General features: G+C 36.0%; 1 protein-coding gene across 8 annotated transcripts in view; it reads right to left on the bottom strand.

The window, feature by feature from the left end:
• DLG2 (discs large MAGUK scaffold protein 2) overlaps nucleotides 1-18,665 on the bottom strand; it is an 883,769-nt gene that overhangs the window by 191,750 nt on the left and 673,354 nt on the right. For all 8 annotated transcript variants that reach the window (XM_032198439.1, XM_032198448.1, XM_032198456.1 and 5 more), the window contains one exon: nucleotides 16,960-17,062. In XM_032198439.1, the coding sequence (XP_032054330.1) occupies nucleotides 16,960-17,062 (103 nt within the window). The remainder of the gene's footprint in view (nucleotides 1-16,959; nucleotides 17,063-18,665) is intronic.

The raw sequence follows: 18,665 nt of genomic DNA on the forward strand, positions 1-18,665 counted from the left end.
CACTGCAAAAAGGAAGGCAGCATGCCTTTGGCATCAGATCTATTGAAAACATTGCATCCATTTTCTAAAAACGAAAATTCTTTGTGGAACTCTTCGCATGAAAATATCATATGGCAACCTCTATTAAAGAAGGCACTCAACAAATCTGACTTCAAGTACTAAATAATTTAAGAGACCTGTTAATAAAGCTGTTTTATAAGCATGTTTACTTGTAAATTTTCCAAAAAATGGTTTATAAAGTAAGTTATGTCACTTTGAATAATACATTCCAGTCTTGATATACAAGCAAAATCCCAGCTTTTGGCGTTAAAAGCCAACTCACTATAGAACCATTAGTCATGCTTCTAGACTTCATTCATTTTTGCCTGGAAAGCACATGGACTACCATATCAAGTAAGCTAAGAGACTTAGGACCCCAAGTCAAATCAAATAAAAAGACTTAGGGCTATGGTATCTTTCTGAAGTCATAGAGGGATTTTTGAAAATTGCACATAATTAGCTGAATGCAAGAAACTAATCAAAGCCCTTAAAATAATAAATTATTCTTAGAATTAATGCAAGATTCCTGTTCCAAAATACATTACTAACCATGGTGCTCACAACCATTTGTTATGCCCGAACACAAAATCAGCTCACTCAGGCAGTGCATACTAAAGCTTGTATAATAGCTTGGTTCCTCAGCACATCTCAAAGCAGTTTACAAATGAAAATGGACTGATATGACAATTGTTGGACATGCATAGCTTCCACTGAAGTCACAAAATGCATCTCAAGTTTAAGCCATAGTTAAAGAGCCTGTTTTTGCACGTTACTCACTAAAACTCTCCCTGTCTTCAAGACCCAGTAAACTAAGCAGGGATGCTTTCGTGAATGGGAAGTGCTGAACAGTGCTCTCATGGAATTTCACAACGTTCTTATTATCATGCTCCATTACCCCTTGCTACATCACACCTCATTTTACAAACAACACCATATAAAGGATCAAAGCAGTCTGCAATACCATAACAGTAGAAGAACCTAGAGGAAAAAAAAAAAAAAAAGGCAAAAAAAAAGTTGATAAGCAATGCAAATGTAAGTGGTGGAGTTAAGAAGAACCCACGATGCCTGGTTGTCAATCTTATGCTTTAACCTCGAGGTCAAGAAGCCCTCTTCTGCTGTCATTGCCACAACAGACCATGAACTGAGAGTGAAAATCTGTGGGGAAACAAGGAAAATATGAGAAAGCACCTCTTTGGGCTTGGAAAAGAGAAAAAAAAAAAAAAAAAAGAAAGAAAGAAAAAGAAAAAATCACAGATCTCTCGTTTCTGATAACCATATTGCAAGACTGGGGACCAACGTCTTGTATATATATGCAAAGCCAGTTCAAGACTCTTTTGCAGTGCAGGCAAAAGTGATCTCTCCAGCCCCATGAATAAAAGGCCAGGCTACTTCTTCAAGGAAAAGTAGGGGAACAGAGAGAAGGGGCTGAACTTAGATGGAGAGGAAAGGGAGCAGAGAGCCAGGCTCACCCCTCTTCTGCCAAAGAGGTGGGGGACACCCTGATCCCTCCTGTAAAGCTGGAGGCAGCTGCCCACACAGCTTTCCAAAGCTCTGGCACAGGCAAAACAGGCAGATGGGGTTATTTTACCACCCTTTCAGTCTGCAGCCCTAGCCTGCTGCCTGCTCTTTCTATGTTTTAAGCCTGCCTTGCTTACACAGCCCAGTGTAAAATTTTTCATTCATGTAAGTGTTTAGCTTCAGCTAGCTTTGCAAATGGTTATGCTATTATTTTCCCTGGAAATAGCTACAGAAAATTGAAAGCTGCATTCTTTCCTATGCATGCATCGAAATCCAGAAGATTAAACAATCTAAATCTTTCTTTCTTTCCAAATAAATTTACCCCTCCCCCCCTTTTTTTTGACATTATCCACCATTTTCTTGGTGCTCCCCATTAATTATTTGTTAGTTTTATAGCTTTCTTTGAATTCATACTAGGTTTTCCAGCCATTATATTTTTAATTTCACAGACAAGATTTTTAATACATTGTCTACTGCAGCAATAAATCACTTAATGTGTTAGAAAGCAGATTGCTTAGTAATTGCCATTTTATATACTATACTGATGCAAGCATTTTAAACATGATTGAGTTTTCAAACTTAGAAACAATGTAAAGAGAAAGGAAAGAATGCAGTATAAATATAAACAGCAATCAGCAGTCATTGTTTTCACTTGCATTACAATTATTTTATTTTTTTTTATAAACTTACTAAGACAACTTTATCTACCACTTGTGACTCAGTCTACTGTTAAGATTCCAGTATCAACTACCCTTCTCATCTCATTGTTCTCCAGATTTAGAAGGAAACAGTACACCCTCCCATGGATGTGGTAAAAGGTGCTGAGAAAAATGTATGATTTATCAGTCACTAAACCAGAAAGAGATTGAGAGATTTCAAAGGCAAAAGCATTCCTAAGGAGCAGACCAGGGATTTATGGTAGACTATCACAGAAAATCTCCCTAAGTGAAAATGCAATACTCTTCTTTATTTTTTTCACAGCATTTAAAACTCTCTCCTAAGAGCCAGAACAATTATATTAGTGGTAAATATCGACTTTTCTGGTAGACTTTACTACTCTATTGCCACAAGATCTATTCTTATTACACACGATACAGTATCACATCTGGACCTGTATTCACACAGAAGACAAATATCAACCGTTCTGTTACTGCTTTGGGCCCACATTTGGACAGCCTAAAGCTTCCCTGTGTTTAGCCTTTCCTATTGGGTGTCTTGGCACCTTCAAAGAGATAGTATCAAACAACATTTGGCACATTGGTAGGCACATTGGCATGCACATTAGCTTTAAGCCATCTGAATCTGGGCTTTTAACACAGCATCCCAGTGAAGTGAACGTCATATGACATTCAGTGCAGAAAGGCGCTAGTAGCAATTTCCACTCTGACAACAACTTAGTAACATCAAGGAAGCCACTACCTTTATCTTTTGTAACATGGAAGAGAGTATATAAACATAAACAAATGATATATGTATATTTTATCTATAAATTATTATTTTATTTTTTCACCTTATGGCAAAGCCTAATACCTGTGATATTGTTTACCTTTTCAGCAGCCTCAAGTTTTCACATGCCTCTCTAAACACATATGGACTTTTTTTACCACAGAAAGATCTCCAAGAGGAGCACATCAGAAAAGGAAATTGTAAATTAAAGAGCATAAATTCAACTTGTTTCATGACAGCAGTAATCTCCACCCCTTTTCAAAATAGGTAGTTTACCAGAACTGTGTCTCTCTTTCTCTTCCTAAGATGTTTAATTTCAGACCTCAACCCCAAATATTCTCATTTGGAACATAGTCCTGTTGTGCTTCTACAATTGTACCCAGGGCAAGGAAATGAGGCACCTTGTAAGCTCCTGTCTACAGGAGATTCTGGGAGAAGTGATCACAATTCCAGGAAGAGAAAGTGTGAAGATGAGGTACCCAAACTGTACCAAAAGATAGCACAGAAACACTTTCAAATGGAACTCTTTGAGCTTTTTCTAAATTCCTAGAATTTTGAAGTGAGAAGTTTCATGATGAAGATTTCCATAGAAGCCAACTGGATTTGTGTGAAAGTCCATTTAGTAAAACTCCATAAATTCCCAGTAAGAACTGATTTTATCAGAAAACTGTTAATTGTTCACTCACTTCTAACTGCTTAGGAAACAGCTTTGTAGGTAAAGCCCAGTCTCCAGCCAGGCCTTCCTCTATCCAGCCCTCTAGCCCAGAACTGACAATGCTTTGCTTCATTCTTAGTACTGTGAAGTCATTTCATACAGTTATTACGTATTTGATGCAATTTTATAATTTTTGGTTGCAACAGAATAGTTATAGGGACAAGACAGAATAAAGCAATTGGTGTCCTCACAATCCTCAACATTTTTCTTTGCAGCAGTTACCTCCATCATGATGAAGATACTTCCTCTTTATTTAGGTTGTTATACAACAATGCTAAATGAATGTAGCTTGTGAGTAATTAAATTAATTTACAAACTCTTTATTCCAGTGCAGGGTGACAGCTTACAGTGAAACTCCATACAGTTCCTGTATAATAGTTGGCACTTGCATTGCACTCTACACTTTCAAAACACAACTATTGGCTAACCCATAATACACTTTTCTGATGCTTAAGGATGGCTGCATTGGTTAACAAAATAATCAGAGGAGAGCCATGCAAAGTCAACCAAAGAGTCAGTACCCACTGACTGTCAGAACTCCACTGAACTCGCTATAAATATTACTAGCATCCCAAGAAGATACTTTACACTGAGTTGTTTTCCACTATACAGGAGCTGGATTTTTAAGATAGGTGCTAATTTCATAGCATCTAGCACACATGCAGAGCATATTATTCCCAGAAAAAAGTAATGTAGTTACACTATTCTTGGGACACAAGCTAGACTGTCTATATTTTACCCTCCAAGCCATAAAGGCAGATCACCCTTATTCAAATCTAGCTTAGATAATTAAAACCATATGAACAGCCTCTGATACAGGTGGTGGTGTTCTTCACACAAAATTTTGCATGCACAAACATGTGCACATGTAACATAGTGGAGGTTTTAAAAATAAATAGATGAATAAATAAATAAATAAATAAAACATTGAAAGCCATCACAGGAAAAAAAAAAAAAAAAAAAAAAAAAGAAAGCCTTATAGCCACAACTGAAGTGCCCAGCTATACAACAAATTGTCACTTCACAAATGACATCACAGAAAGGTTAGTGTGCCAAGTTCTTATAACTTGCTACTCTGTACACCCTTTCACACTTGGTCCCTATTACCACATGCATGTCTCCATAATTTAGGGGATAGCTAACAAAAGGGATACTTTTCAGACCCATATTCATAGAGTTTTTATGTTTATGCAAAAACTTTTGCAAAAGCAAACAAAGAAAATTACTCTCAGTCATCTCCTCTGCATACTCCCACATGATCTCTCCCATCTTGGTACAAGAAAGAAGGAAGACTCAGGTGTGCCACTGCAAATTCAGACGGACTCTGAATTTTCCATGTGTATCTATATGTGCCTAAGCACTATATAGATACACATGGAAACGTGTTGCGTTTCACCCTTAACAGAGTGACAAAGATTTTATCAAGGTTTATGGAGTTTGGTTGGGGATGGATCCCACCATCCACAAGACAAGCCCTGCCCCACATACATAGTTTAGCACCATGTAAGGATATCCTGAGTGCTGAGTGGCAACATTTGCTACAGCAGCTGATGAGTTTGACAACGTCAATGTTCAGGGCCAGATTTAGACAAACATAATGATCAAGATTTACTGAAAAGCAAAAACAACAAAAAGCCTGTGCTGATTCTCTCCAAGATAATGAAAAATTGTTAAGCACCAAGCAGCACCAACCATCAATTAAACTCAACATTTAAAAATGTTGTTTGAATGTTGTAAAGTCTGATTTTTCTATGTAATTCTGAGCTGTTTTCTGTAAACCATTCTAAAACAAACATGCAGTATGTTGAAACTACTAAAACTGATAATTATTACTGGGGTTAGACACGTGTTTTCCTTGCAAACTCCAACAGGAGCTAGAAGTCACCAAACAGTACTTCAGAGTGTCCAATAACAAAACTTTCAGAACAGGTGACTAATGCCAGATTTCAAAGTCCAAGTTTAAGCAACAAAATATGATTAATCTGAATTTCTAGAAGAAGTGATCACTCAGCAGTGCAGCAGATGAAGATATTTCTATTTTGGACCTTAACTTTGAGCACCTGGCCTAGAAAGTATTAACTATAATATCTTTGAAACCACCTTCCACTGTGAAGACAGGAGAGGAAAAAAAAAAAAGTACTTATGTTCAATAGATACTAAAGATTCTAAAAGAAAATGGATTCTCAGGTTAAAAGATACAGATTTTTTTTTTTTTTTACTTTGTAGATAAATTACATTCTATCTTTAAAGGCTTATTCATACTGAACTAGGGTTAATATATATCTATATATAAAACTAAACCAATTTAAATTTTATTGATTAAATATTGATTTAATTCAGCTTTTACTTAAGTATCCAACTTAACCACTGTATGTTAATCCAAAGATGTGAGAGAGACTAAAATCAAAGATACTATGCATCTTCAGTGCATTGATCTATCATGCACAAGGTTTTCATAATCAAAATAAATATTAAGCAGAGGGTTTTTTGTTTGTTTTGAGGCTGACATGACATAGCTTTTTTCAATGATTCCCCAGTTAATAAAGTACTGAGACTGACAAAAGAAATATAAATCTGATTATTTCTCTTGTCAACTGCCAGGTTAGCCATCAAAAAAAAAAAAAAATGGTTTAAGACAGAATGATATAGATCAAGGTCATAGGAAAAGGGGAATTTATTGTGCAGGTATCTCAGGTAGTAAAGATTTCCAGAGACAATGAACTGACTTGCTGAAAATCAGTCTTATATCAAGCACAGCTAAGCAAGTGTATGATCCAATACTGTATAGCTTCTTATCCTTCACACACAAAATCTAGGAATGTGTGGCATATTACAGCTGTGAAGGAATCTATTGAAGGCATCCCATGCAGCTCTTAAAATCTGACCCTGGAGACTCCCCAAATTCCAGTTTCCAATGGCTGTGTGTGCACGTGTGTACTTATGTGAGTGCATAGCATGTTACTCACTGGCATTTCTGTGATTCATAAAAATTACACATCCATTAAATATACCCCCAATCATTATTTATACTTTCATTGAATCTCTCTTATGTTGCCCCTCTCAGTAAATAGAGCCTGGAAGGCACACAGAGCAGGGCAACCATTTGCTGTTGTAAGTGAAACAATTTAAAAAGCTGTGCATGCCAGGGCAGTGCTCAGAAACAGCTGAGAGTTCTTCCATTTACATTTTTCTCCCTCTCTAGTTTATACTTTATTTCTTTTCTTCTCACACTCTGCCATCATTCTCACCCATACGTTGCAAGTAAAAATCAACTGATTTACCTACATGTCAAAATGCAAGTAAATAGATTGTCTTTGTCTCCTTGCTTGTCTTGAAACCCTTTAATTTTAATTTTATACCAGAATACCAGTTTTGTTTATGATACTTTGCACCTTTTCTCCCTCCATCAAAACAATTTGCCTCAAAAACGATCCCTGAGATCATGTTGTTTAGTGAGTAAAACAAAGGCACAGTTGAGGTGTATGTCTCTTCACTGGTTATGGACAGACCTCAGGGAACAAGCTTAGCCAAAGGCCCCATTTAATTGAAACAAACAAACAAAAACTTAAATTTGTATTTGCATAGCTCCGCAATATCATTAAAAGAAGAGATCCTGAGTGTGTCAGGAACTCAGTGTGTCATTTCTAAAATAAGAATTATGCAGGTGATGGAGCACTGGCACAGGTTGGCCAGAGCAGCTCTGGAGTCTCCTCCTTGGAGAGAGAGATTCTGTCACCTCCTGTGATATTTAGCAATGCTACCGTAACAACTTTCACTTTCTGTCAGACTTACAGGCTTTTATCAGCACAAGAGACCTCCACAAACAGGCTGCAATCCCTAGATGCTTTGGGAAACCTTCATCCTTTAATACCACGGAGCTCAATTCTCTCCTATAGTTGCTGTTTTGCCCTTTCTGAGGTTTTGCAAGCAGGGAAAATGACACCAGAGATTCTCTCTTTAATTTGTCTCTTTACTAAACACAAGAGCAAACACACCCTGAACTTAGAGGGGAGATTTGAAAGCCATATATACTTTTTTTTCTTTTCTTTAGAAGATATTCAAGAGCAGTTCTCCAGAAACCCACAGAAGAATATGATTGTTTAATTTCAAACCACAGTATGTTGTTTGCTAAGCACTTTTACATGGATTACTGCAGAGAAAGCTTAAGTTCTTAGAATTCATATTATGTGGGGACATAAGCTGATACAATGATTGTACAGAGGCCTTTATTTGAGTCTTAGCTTAAACACACGAGCATCAGTTAATAGTGCGAAGTCTCATCCGATTTATAGACTGTTCTGTATTTTCAGTTTTGTTTCTACATGAAGTAATTCACCTGAAGGCAGAGAACACCAGTTGTTGGAAGTGAAATCCTGAACTGTATTAAAATGAAACATGTTAAACTCTTTCTATATAAAAAAAAATCTATTGCAGAATCTTTTGTATCTTTACATGTGATAGGACAAGGAGTAATGGATTTAAACGAAGAGAGGGGAGGCTTAGATTAGATGTAAGAAGGAAATTCTTTACTATAAGGTGGTGAGGCTCTAGTTGTACAGGTTGCTCAGAGAAGCTGTGGATTCCCCATCCCTGGCAGTGCTCATGGCTAGGCTGGATGGGGTTTTGGGCAACCTAGTCTAGTGGGAGGTGACCCTGCCTATGGCAGGGGTTTGGAACTGGATGGGCGTTCAAGTCCCTTCCAACCCAAACCATTCTGTGATTTTATGACTTTATAGCCCAATCACCCAGGACTAGTTTCAAGTTACCCTAGCAACCTCTAAACATGAAGTTGTGCAAGTTATTATAAAGACCTTATAAAGACCTGGAAAAGCAGTAGCTATGAAATAGGACAGGCAAACTAATTGTAACTAAAGGAGAAATACAAGTGACACTGAAATTAACTAAAAAACAAAACATCAAAACAATACATTTGCAATGAAACATACCTCTTTTGGATAGAATACATTTGTTTTCTAAACAAAAAACACTATTAAGAATTGAAAAAGAAAGGAAGTGAGAGAAGAAAAACAATGCAATGGGCTCTGAGACCATAATTTCATTTTTTTTCCCTCAGTCTGGTTCTAAAGCAAATCTTCCTTGGGCTCCCCTCACTAAGCCAGCTGCATGCTCTCTGTTGTGGCTCCCCACACCTTCCCTACAGGGAGACTCAAGCATGTGGTCAGGAATGTTCCAGTCTATTGTTAAAAATACAAAATTAGGGTATTAATTTAAAAGATAAATGGTTTCTATAATATCACTGCAGTTGTAAAATTGATATTTCTATTACTGCCAGGGAATGATTAAAAAGCCAGTATACAATTCACACATCTCCTATCCGTTGCTGCAAGTTCATGTTTTCCAGAAAAGCTGTCACATTAGGTCAAAAATAAGGGGAAAAGGTTATCAGCTTAGTGAATTTAAAATAGGGAAGAAAAGTAGGAAGAAACTCGATACCACACGTAACAGTAAAATTAGCAGCTGCAAACATAACAGCTGTTGCTGGTATGATTCTTCATTTGTATTCCCAGTAAGACCAACTTCTTACTATGTGAGTACCTTTATAAAATAGTGAGAACAGGAACTTACTGAACTTAATTAATAAAATGCCAAGGAAAAGTAATTTACATCCTCTAGTAACGTATCTTTACATCCTCTAGTAATGTATCTTAACAGATACACTATTTTTTCTGTATATATAAATAGAATTAAGCATAAAGAACTACATACAAACAATGAAAAACTAAGCACAGTCTGCACTAACTGAAGCTCAAAAAAAGTGTAGAAGAAAAAAAAAGCACCACCATGACTTCAAGCTATCACATTTACAATGAAAACAAGAGAAGACAGGTTTTAAAAGGAAATCACATTTTCCATGCACAATTTCCTATAGCTGACACAGACAACCTTACAGAAGAATATACTATTTAAGGAAACATAAAGCCTGTTGACAGAAATGATCTAAATACATCTGAATTATGAAAAGAGTACTTAAACTGAAAGAGTTATGAAAATGAGCATCGAGCAAGCTCAGGAGTCTATAAGGAAGCAGAAACTTCAGTACAACACACTGTGATGGCTACATTACCCACAAACCCTAAATCATAGCATGAACATGATAAAAGCTTTAAGCTTCAACTAACACACAGTGTTAATGAATCTGCACATAAACATTAAGAAAATAAATGAAAGCCATAACTTTTTTCATGCATAGTAAGTATTGGTTATTTCAGTCAAAGCGGAAAAAAAAAAAAAAAAAAAAGTACTTTTTTGAGAACATGACATTCAATGTTGGACAAGGTACACTACATAACTGTGCTGGGAATATGATATTTTAGCTTAACAGAGGAACTAAAATATAAACTTTTTTTGTGTCTTTGGAGCTTCCTACAAAGATTTAGCTTTAAAAGAGCACCCGAAGAACCCCAGCAATATGGTGCTTACTGCATGGGGGCAGTGCCTGTAGATACAGGCAGAGTCACACAGGGACTACAGCTGAGCAGCAGGAGAGCAGAAGTCATGGTGAGGATTGCTCAGATAAATAGAAAGGAAATGCTACCATTACGAGTGAAAAATAAGATTTTTAATTGTCCTTTTCATTTTAAAAATGGATTTGGGGTTTCCCCTCCCTTTTTTTTTTGCATACATGTTTTTTCTTTTTCCTCCACATCAGTTAAAGATAGCATAAAGTTTGCAATAAAATTCTGAGGTTGACAACTTTGGTCCAACACTGTAAAAAATAAAAGTAGTATATTCTCAGTCGTATACAGTAATTAGAGGCAAAATCTATACCTAGGGTATAATCCTATACTGACAGACAAATGTGGGACTATCTCAGCAACTGCTGCATTTGTCCTGAGGGTATCAAAGCTGTATTTACAAGATCAAAAGAAAGAAGAACAGCAAATGTCAATCACAGCATCTAACCATGCACATTAACTGCTGACATAACCTGGAGCACTTAAGGATTAGTTTAAGTGCCAGAGTTTTAGTTTTTAAGCATTCAAATACCATTTGCTAGATTTTGATATATTATATGAAGTTGTGGGTTTTTGTCATGTAATACCGCAGAACACCTTAACTTATACAGAAATCTCTGCAACAATGAAGCAATTTCTTGCTTACTGAACTGCTGCACTTCTCTTAAAGCACTACATGCTAAAATTATTAGGAGAAATAGTTTTTCCATTGTCACCTGAAAGCTGGCTAGTCTCTCTTCAGTGGGCACTTCATGTAGAATGACAGGAAGCAGAGGCCTGACATTTAATCAGTTGGAGAAAAGAGTCTATTGTTCTGTAAATTGGTTTAAAAATAAAAGAAAACTACCCAACCGCCCATATCAGTTAATAAGGAAACCAGTGAAGTTGGAGACTCCACGATAAAAAGAAGTGTGCAGGGGGAAGCAGCCCTTTATATTGCTACCTGAATGAGAGGTAAAAACAACTCTAAGATAATGAATTTTGTAATATATTCTGTATACTCTACCAAAAAGTCCAGCTTTCTCATTTGCGTTATTACTTCCTTCTATATTCTCTTAAGAAATAGACAAGTTTCTCAATGAAATTCACTTAATGTGCTTCAGAAAGACAACCAAGAAAACACACTTCTCATTTCTTGTTTTTATTAATCTTTACAGTGGTGACGTGTTCCAGCTGAAGGGAAGGAAAAGACTTTTCAAGCCCCTTTGGTCAGTAGGACAACATTCAGTGTAAGTATTACTACATGCTTGTCCTGCGCTTTCCTCATTCCCTGAGCTGTTGGCTACTGTTTGAAACAGGATCCTCAGCAAATGGACCTTTGGCCAGATCCAGCATAGTCATTCCTAGATTATGTTATTTACTCTAATATATGTGCATGAAATATAACCTTAGTGTCTTGCATTCTTTGGCAATTAGATACAGGGACTTCTAGATGAAGGCCAACTGCTGTAATGCAACTATCAAAGTAGTTAAGTTATATCAGTTTTCAACAGCTGAGAAAAGGGGCCTTTAACATAAGCATTCACATTTCAAGGTACAGAAGAGATCTATAAAAAACAAATAAATACAGTTAATTATTCTTCCAATATATTTTGTATCTAACGTATTTCTGCAGCCTCTGAAAAGCCTAAACACCTGAATCAGGAATATTTGTGTCCATTGTACCAAAACAGGTGATAAACATTTATATTTTCAAGGCAGGAGCAGGGAATGAAATGGAGATAAGAGCTAAAAAACATCCATGACTGCTCAGGAAGAAAGACCTGTAAGAATGACTCCTGGATTTGTACTCCCGCATTTTAAGAGCAGGTTTTGTTCACCGGTAGGTCTGAGGAATGCATAAAACAAGGAGCATGCTTTTGTAAAAGCTGATGCTGCTTATTAAAGTTAGGTCTGTTACAAGGCACTGTTCAAGACTCCCAGGTTCAGGAACAAAAGAACTGAAAAGTGAATTTATTATCTTTTCTGCCATGAGATGCTTATAAATTGTAAGTGCAGCTCTCCAATAATTTCCACAGCTAGTGCCTTCAAAGACAGACGCTGTGTATCCCAGTATCTCCCTTTGATACTCTTTTTCTAACCTAAAAGTTACTCACTGCACAGCAGACTGAGCACAGTGACATCAATCAAGCAGCTACCAGCTTGCTCCAAAGGTGATAAAGCAGAAATTCTCTCACTTGTAACAACTTTTTAACCTCTTCATTATGAGCTGGTCTAATCAAAAGGTAATCAATGAATGTTTTCCCTATATGCCAGCTGTTAATAAAGCAAGTTAATTGGCTTGGTTGAAAGATTGAAAGCACCTGGAACTTGTGACTGGTTTAACAGTTTTCTAGGGAGTGCTGTGAAGGAAAAACTGCAGAGAGACTGCAATGCAGCACAACACAGCTTGTAGACCACTGACACTGAATGTTTGGCAAAAATTTTAGGACTAAACTCTATCCCTTTTACAGTGCTGTAATGGGAAGGAACTCGAACATTTGAGATTGAGATTTGCAATAAAGCTTTTTAGCATTTTCATTAGGAGTCCAGTATTCTGTCTCCCCAAATCCCAAACTGTGTCTTATAGGACAAATTGTCTCTATTTTAACTTAAATTCATTTATAAATCCATTTCTACTATTTTAGTTTCACTGACAAAATGTTTTTTTTTTTTTCTTTTTTTTTTCTTTTTTTTTTTTTTCCTTAATTACTTCTATATTGGGCACTATTATTTATATTTATATATAATATATTTATATATATATTCATATAATATATTTATATTTATATAAATATGTTTATATTTATATTTATATAATATATTTATATTTATATTTATTTTTAACACTGTTGCCATTAAAAACAAAATGTCCTACATAAAAACATGGAAATGTATAAAATGTTTGCCTATGTGTTATATTTTCCCATTCTAATACACAAATATTTGTTTAACAAGAGCACAGTGATCCACCCTATGATGATAAGTCAGGCTATTATTTTGCAGAAGGAAAGGGTATACTCACTAGCTTCATATTTGTGTGATCCTTTAAAAGAAATGTGAGAGTTGCTAGACTGGGAGTAGGGTTAAATTGCTTCTAAGAATATTAAAAATTGGAGAGCAAAACTAATTATGAGGGATTGGTTCCCCTTCTAATTTCATTCTAAGTAGCTTTTGGTCCTTAAATTCTCCTTAATTTCAATTCAATATTGTGCAGAAGGTGTGAACAATACATCAATACACAGAAGTCATCTTTTTGAAGCCTGCAGGATCGCTTGTGTACTTTAAATACACACCTCAACACTCACAAGGATAACCAGAGGTAAGAATGCTCAACATTACTGGACCTTCATTTACACTATATACATGTACATGAGATACAGTACACAGGTATTTTCAATTTTTAAAATAAAAGTAAGGAATTACTCAAACTAACAAAGAAAAAAAATAATGATGGGCATTGTTCCTACATCTATGAATATACTCTCAGTGTTGAGGTCTGTTTTTTAATCTCTGTGATTTGTTTTTCTCTTGCTTCTGATAAAATTGCCAAAAATCATTTCATGTAATTTGCATTTGTTTGGACTTTCATTCCTCTTTTTTCTCTTCTTTTACTTCTCAGAGATATGAGAGAAACACAAACGGTGAGTGTACATGCAGAAGACAGGAATTAAAGAGCAGAAGAGCTGAATGAGAAGTTCTTGGTTCCTTATAATATCCCTTGTACTCCCATTCCTCTCCTTGTCATGCAAACCACTGCTTCTATCTTCCATTATCCCTTTGTTCACTGAATCCATACTCTTTTACAGAATTTTCTCCTACTTCCAGGACCATTTTCATCTGAGTTCTGCTTGGTTCAGATAAGTGCCATCACCAACCACAAGTCTGACAGCATTCAAAAAATTCTGTGATGCTGTTATATTTTGACTGTGCTAGTCTTTGCATTTGTTTATTCCAGACAGGATGACAAACCAAAATGCCATATTATCAAGAGGAAAAACTATTCAAGTTGATGGCAAGCACTGGATTTTTTGCAGGAGTTGCCATTCTCATAAGATTTGCTTCCAAGTCTATATACATATACATGTATATATATACATGTGAGGGGTGTTATAAGCTTAGATAAACTTTTGACTGTTTGAAACAAGGAAAGTGAAATTTAAAATTTGAAAGCTGTTTCTATAGTATTCACCTCATCTTCTTTGCACGACAAACTTGATGATGTAATTTTGGAGGCATTATTGCCAACACAAATAAGCTTTGCTTTACTGCGTAAAAACTAAATTATTGGAAAGTAAGCTTTCCTTACTAACAACTTTAATTGCTAATCATCAGCTGGCTTATAGTATTGACTGGTACTTAAATCACAATCACTTAATACATGCAATATCAATAAATGTTCACTGAATATTTTTGTTTGAAACAAGCTCTAAAGGCTAAATAAGCTATAAAAGATAAAAATGGTATATTTTGGTTAATATTTGCCATGTCTATTCCAAACCAACTGAGGCTGTAGTAACAACAATTCACTTCCAGTATGAACATGGAAAAATAAAGCTACAAGTGCTTAGGCACTTTTTGGGAAGCATTTCCAAATGCAGAGCCCCTGAAGGAAGCACAGCTGTACAGTTTTAAGACTGTATTCTAAGATTATATTTCATTCTTATGCTTCAAGATAAGATATGATAAATGAGAGATCGGGTGTAAATTTCATATAAAGAAGAAAAAGAGTTGTGCAGGATCTTTAAAATAAAACAAATATTTATGCTGACATAGAATGTTTGTCTTTATGAATGATCTGTAAATCCCTAAGTAATTTTCTGTGAAGGCTACTTAAACAATGCTTTAAAGCATGTTTCATCTTCCTTTGCTGTTAGGGATTTATTTAAGAAAGAGAAACTTCATTTCACATCTGTGTCTACACAGTTTGTGTTAACCTGCATCTTAGGTTAAAATGAAATAATTTAGCAGCAAGATACAACATGCTGGATGATTACCGAGTGTTCTCACTACCTGAAAAAAATAGATCATTTCCTACAAAAAGGCTAACTTTCAGGCTCTGTTCTTCACCAGCTCCACTCTTTTCAGAGTGTCTTGAATGATTTGGATTAAACAGAAAACTGGCTACGCTTCGCAAAGTCACGCAGTTGGGATTAGTCTGCCCTCAACAGGGTTTTGGGGGAATGGAGCAGCAATATAAGAAAAAATGGAATAAACATGTAATATAATACTTGAAGGATTTTATCAGCAACATTTGAATTGCATGCTCACCAAAACTGAATTTGACATAGGACAGAGCTGATAGAATGTAGGGGAACAGTACATCGACTAAAAGTTCAAATGCAATAGGAAAAATCTGTCAAACAGTGCATGTTTTATGAGTTAACAACGGCATAAAACAAATCTGAAATGCCAGTGATTGCTACAAGTAGTCAGACACCATGGTGATAATTGCAATATAAAATCACTAGACGGCAAACAAAACTGCTGCAACTAACAGGCATGGCTTTATTCAGAATCCAGTGTGGATAGCTATGTCATGGAATTCCTTTTCAATACTTTTTCTCTGAAATAACTCTGATTATTGCTAACATATTTTGTATTAATATGTTCCATTTATTTAGCTAAAGATAGGCACTTGCAATTTCATTTGCTCTCATCTACACATTTCTTAGTACAGCCTAATTTATTCTGCTTGGTGACTTAAGTGCAGATAAGCTGATAAATGGATGCATCATACCAGATCTGAAGCACAATTCTAAGTTTGATAAATAAAAGATGTTTTTCATTTTGTGTGCTATCATCAGGACTCAGAAAAACAAAAAAGGTATCATGCTGCATAAACTCTGGCAGTACTAATTCATCTCCCCAGCATCTCTGAAAAAAGTGACTAGTGAATCTGTTTTTAGAAATGCAGTGTTTCTAAGTGTGTTTTCTCCAAGTGTTTTCTGAGACTTTCATGTGGTCTAGGCAGGGCACAACTATACAGGATCAACAACTAGGGTTCACAGGTCATAGTGGGACTTATGAATTTAGTTTAATTAGAACTATTTTACTGAAAACTGATAAAATGGTGCCAGCAAGTCTTCACTGACACCTGTATGTGCAGAACTCTCATGGAGAATGTTTCACAGTGACAACTACTGTGGAGAAAACTGTCTTTAGCTCCTATCAGAAAGTAATACCCCTGGATAGGCTAAATCATACCCTGAATGTCTTATTTCCTGCTGAATTTCCTGTTGATGCTTTTATTTACAAGACTAAAATTTTCTCTTGTAAATACTTGTCATCTGGGGCTAATTGCCCACTATGTAGAAGGACACAGTCATGCAACAGTAGTAGAGGGAGTCTGCATTTGGCTGGAGAGCTTATCTCCAGCCATTATCAGAATTTGCTTAATTCTGATCTGGCTGTCTGAAGCAGCTTCAGATCTTCCTAGCATTTCTGTTCATTCTTATCTTTTGCACTATCGGTCTCCAGAAGAATATAGAAAAGAACGTAGAAAAAGCAGTAACAAAAATAAACTGATCAAGTAAACATTCATTACAGTCTTATTGTATGCACATTTAAAGATAGTTCTTATAGTTGTATAAAATACTTCTAAAAGCAAAGTCTGTGACAAAAACACAGTCACTTCCTAGGAATAGAACTAACATTTGAATTTTCATTCCAGATAACTCTGATGATATGGAAAAGCACTGTATACACCAGCCTCATCCTTTTAAGTGCATGGCTTTAAAGCACTTATCTTTTACCATATGTCTTTAAGTTTATTATTTTGCTTACCCTCCGGCTGGTATTGTGCTATGATTGTTACCGTCTGCCCCGCTCCTTTTAGTGCCGCTGCAGCCTGCTCGTGGGTAGCACCTCGAAGATCAATACCATTCACCTGCAGAGGGAATGAAAACAATAACAGTCTGAGTAGTTTAACATTAGAGAGAAAGATAGAGGTTTTTTGTTTGTTTGTTTAAATATTTGATGGATGTAAAGATCAAGTTGTCCAGATACAGAAGTGAACGTACAAACTCAGAAAGGCCGAGAGGATGTTACCTAAGACTACCCATGAGGATCTGCACTTACACTGCAAACTTTTTGTTTGTTTTTAATGCTTATCCATCCCTGTTATTTGGCCTCTGCTTTTGGGAGTTTCCTGCTCCACTTAGTTTATTTTTGATGGTCTCTTCATCAATCAATTTCTTCTAAAATATAAGATTTAAAGGTTACGTTTTCTGCTGTGCTGAAAGGTCACTGCAGAATACTGCAGGCAAGGAAACTACCAGACCTAGCAAGCCCAGTCTGTACCTTCAGGCGAATGTGGAGATATATGGAGTATCTACAACAAAAAAAAACACTGGTTGGAGGACTGCCAGAACAGAAACTCCATCTACCATTCTCTTTTCACACACTCCTTCTCCTGTTGCCTAGAAATATCCCCCTATCTTGCTCATGGCAGTGAAGAGTTGAGAACAGATGCAGCTAATTTTTGATAGCAATAACCCAAAACCCAGGAGATCCCATAGTTTCTGATCCAGAAAACTGCACTGTGCTGCAGAACCATTAATGGCATACACAAACATAACTGTCTAGCTGAGGTTTCATATTTCTGAAAATGTGATTCCATAAGACTCAACAATTTGCTAGTTAGACCTGTCTGCAAATACATTTCTCCACTCTTTTTCCTTTACAACAACGAAAGAAAAAAAATTCCTAAGCAGTTACTATTTTCCTCCCCTCCTTTCAATGATTGTTTAATATTTCTCCCTATTATATTCACAAAAATGACCCAATGACCTCTCCTCATTTATAAAAAAAAATAAAAATTGATTTGAATTTTAACTGTCTGTATTCCAATAACATTTGAATCTATAGAAGATATAGAATTTTAGAGAAACATGATTTGTTGCAATCTCTCAACTGCAGTTCATAGGAATTTTAAGTTATCTCATAGAAAAATAACTGAATTTTTGAGTTACTTTGTCCATATGTGCATTCCTCAGTGGAGGGTATGAATACCACCACCATGCTGTTAATGCTTGCTTCATCCACGCAGGTATCTCAGACCCTTTAGGGCAGCACAGGAAGGGCATTTGAGGCAGCAGAGTACCAAAGGGATCTCAGTAGACAGGAGAGAGGATGAGAGTGTGTATACAGGGATGAGACATTTTAAGGAGCACCAAAGTACTTATTGCAAGGTAGAGACCTGGTAGTAGAAGTGTAGGCTGGAAGACCACCATACCTAAATAAACATTCAAAGCAAATACCTGTACCAGAACTACTTTGGGAGAATAGGTATGCATAGGTCTCCATGTTGTTAACATTCATATAGACAATCTGAAGCTGTGTCAGTTACTCAGTATTCTGGTATTGCCATATATTAGTGTGTTTGGCTTATATATTTGAAAGCACTATATGCTGATATATACAATCTGTATTTTTCTACATTTTTCTCATCTGAAGTATGCAAAATTCATATTGTTTTTACAATTTGTATC

Source organism: Aythya fuligula, chromosome 1 (genome assembly GCF_009819795.1).
Source record: "Aythya fuligula isolate bAytFul2 chromosome 1, bAytFul2.pri, whole genome shotgun sequence".
NCBI lineage: Eukaryota > Metazoa > Chordata > Aves > Anseriformes > Anatidae > Aythya > Aythya fuligula.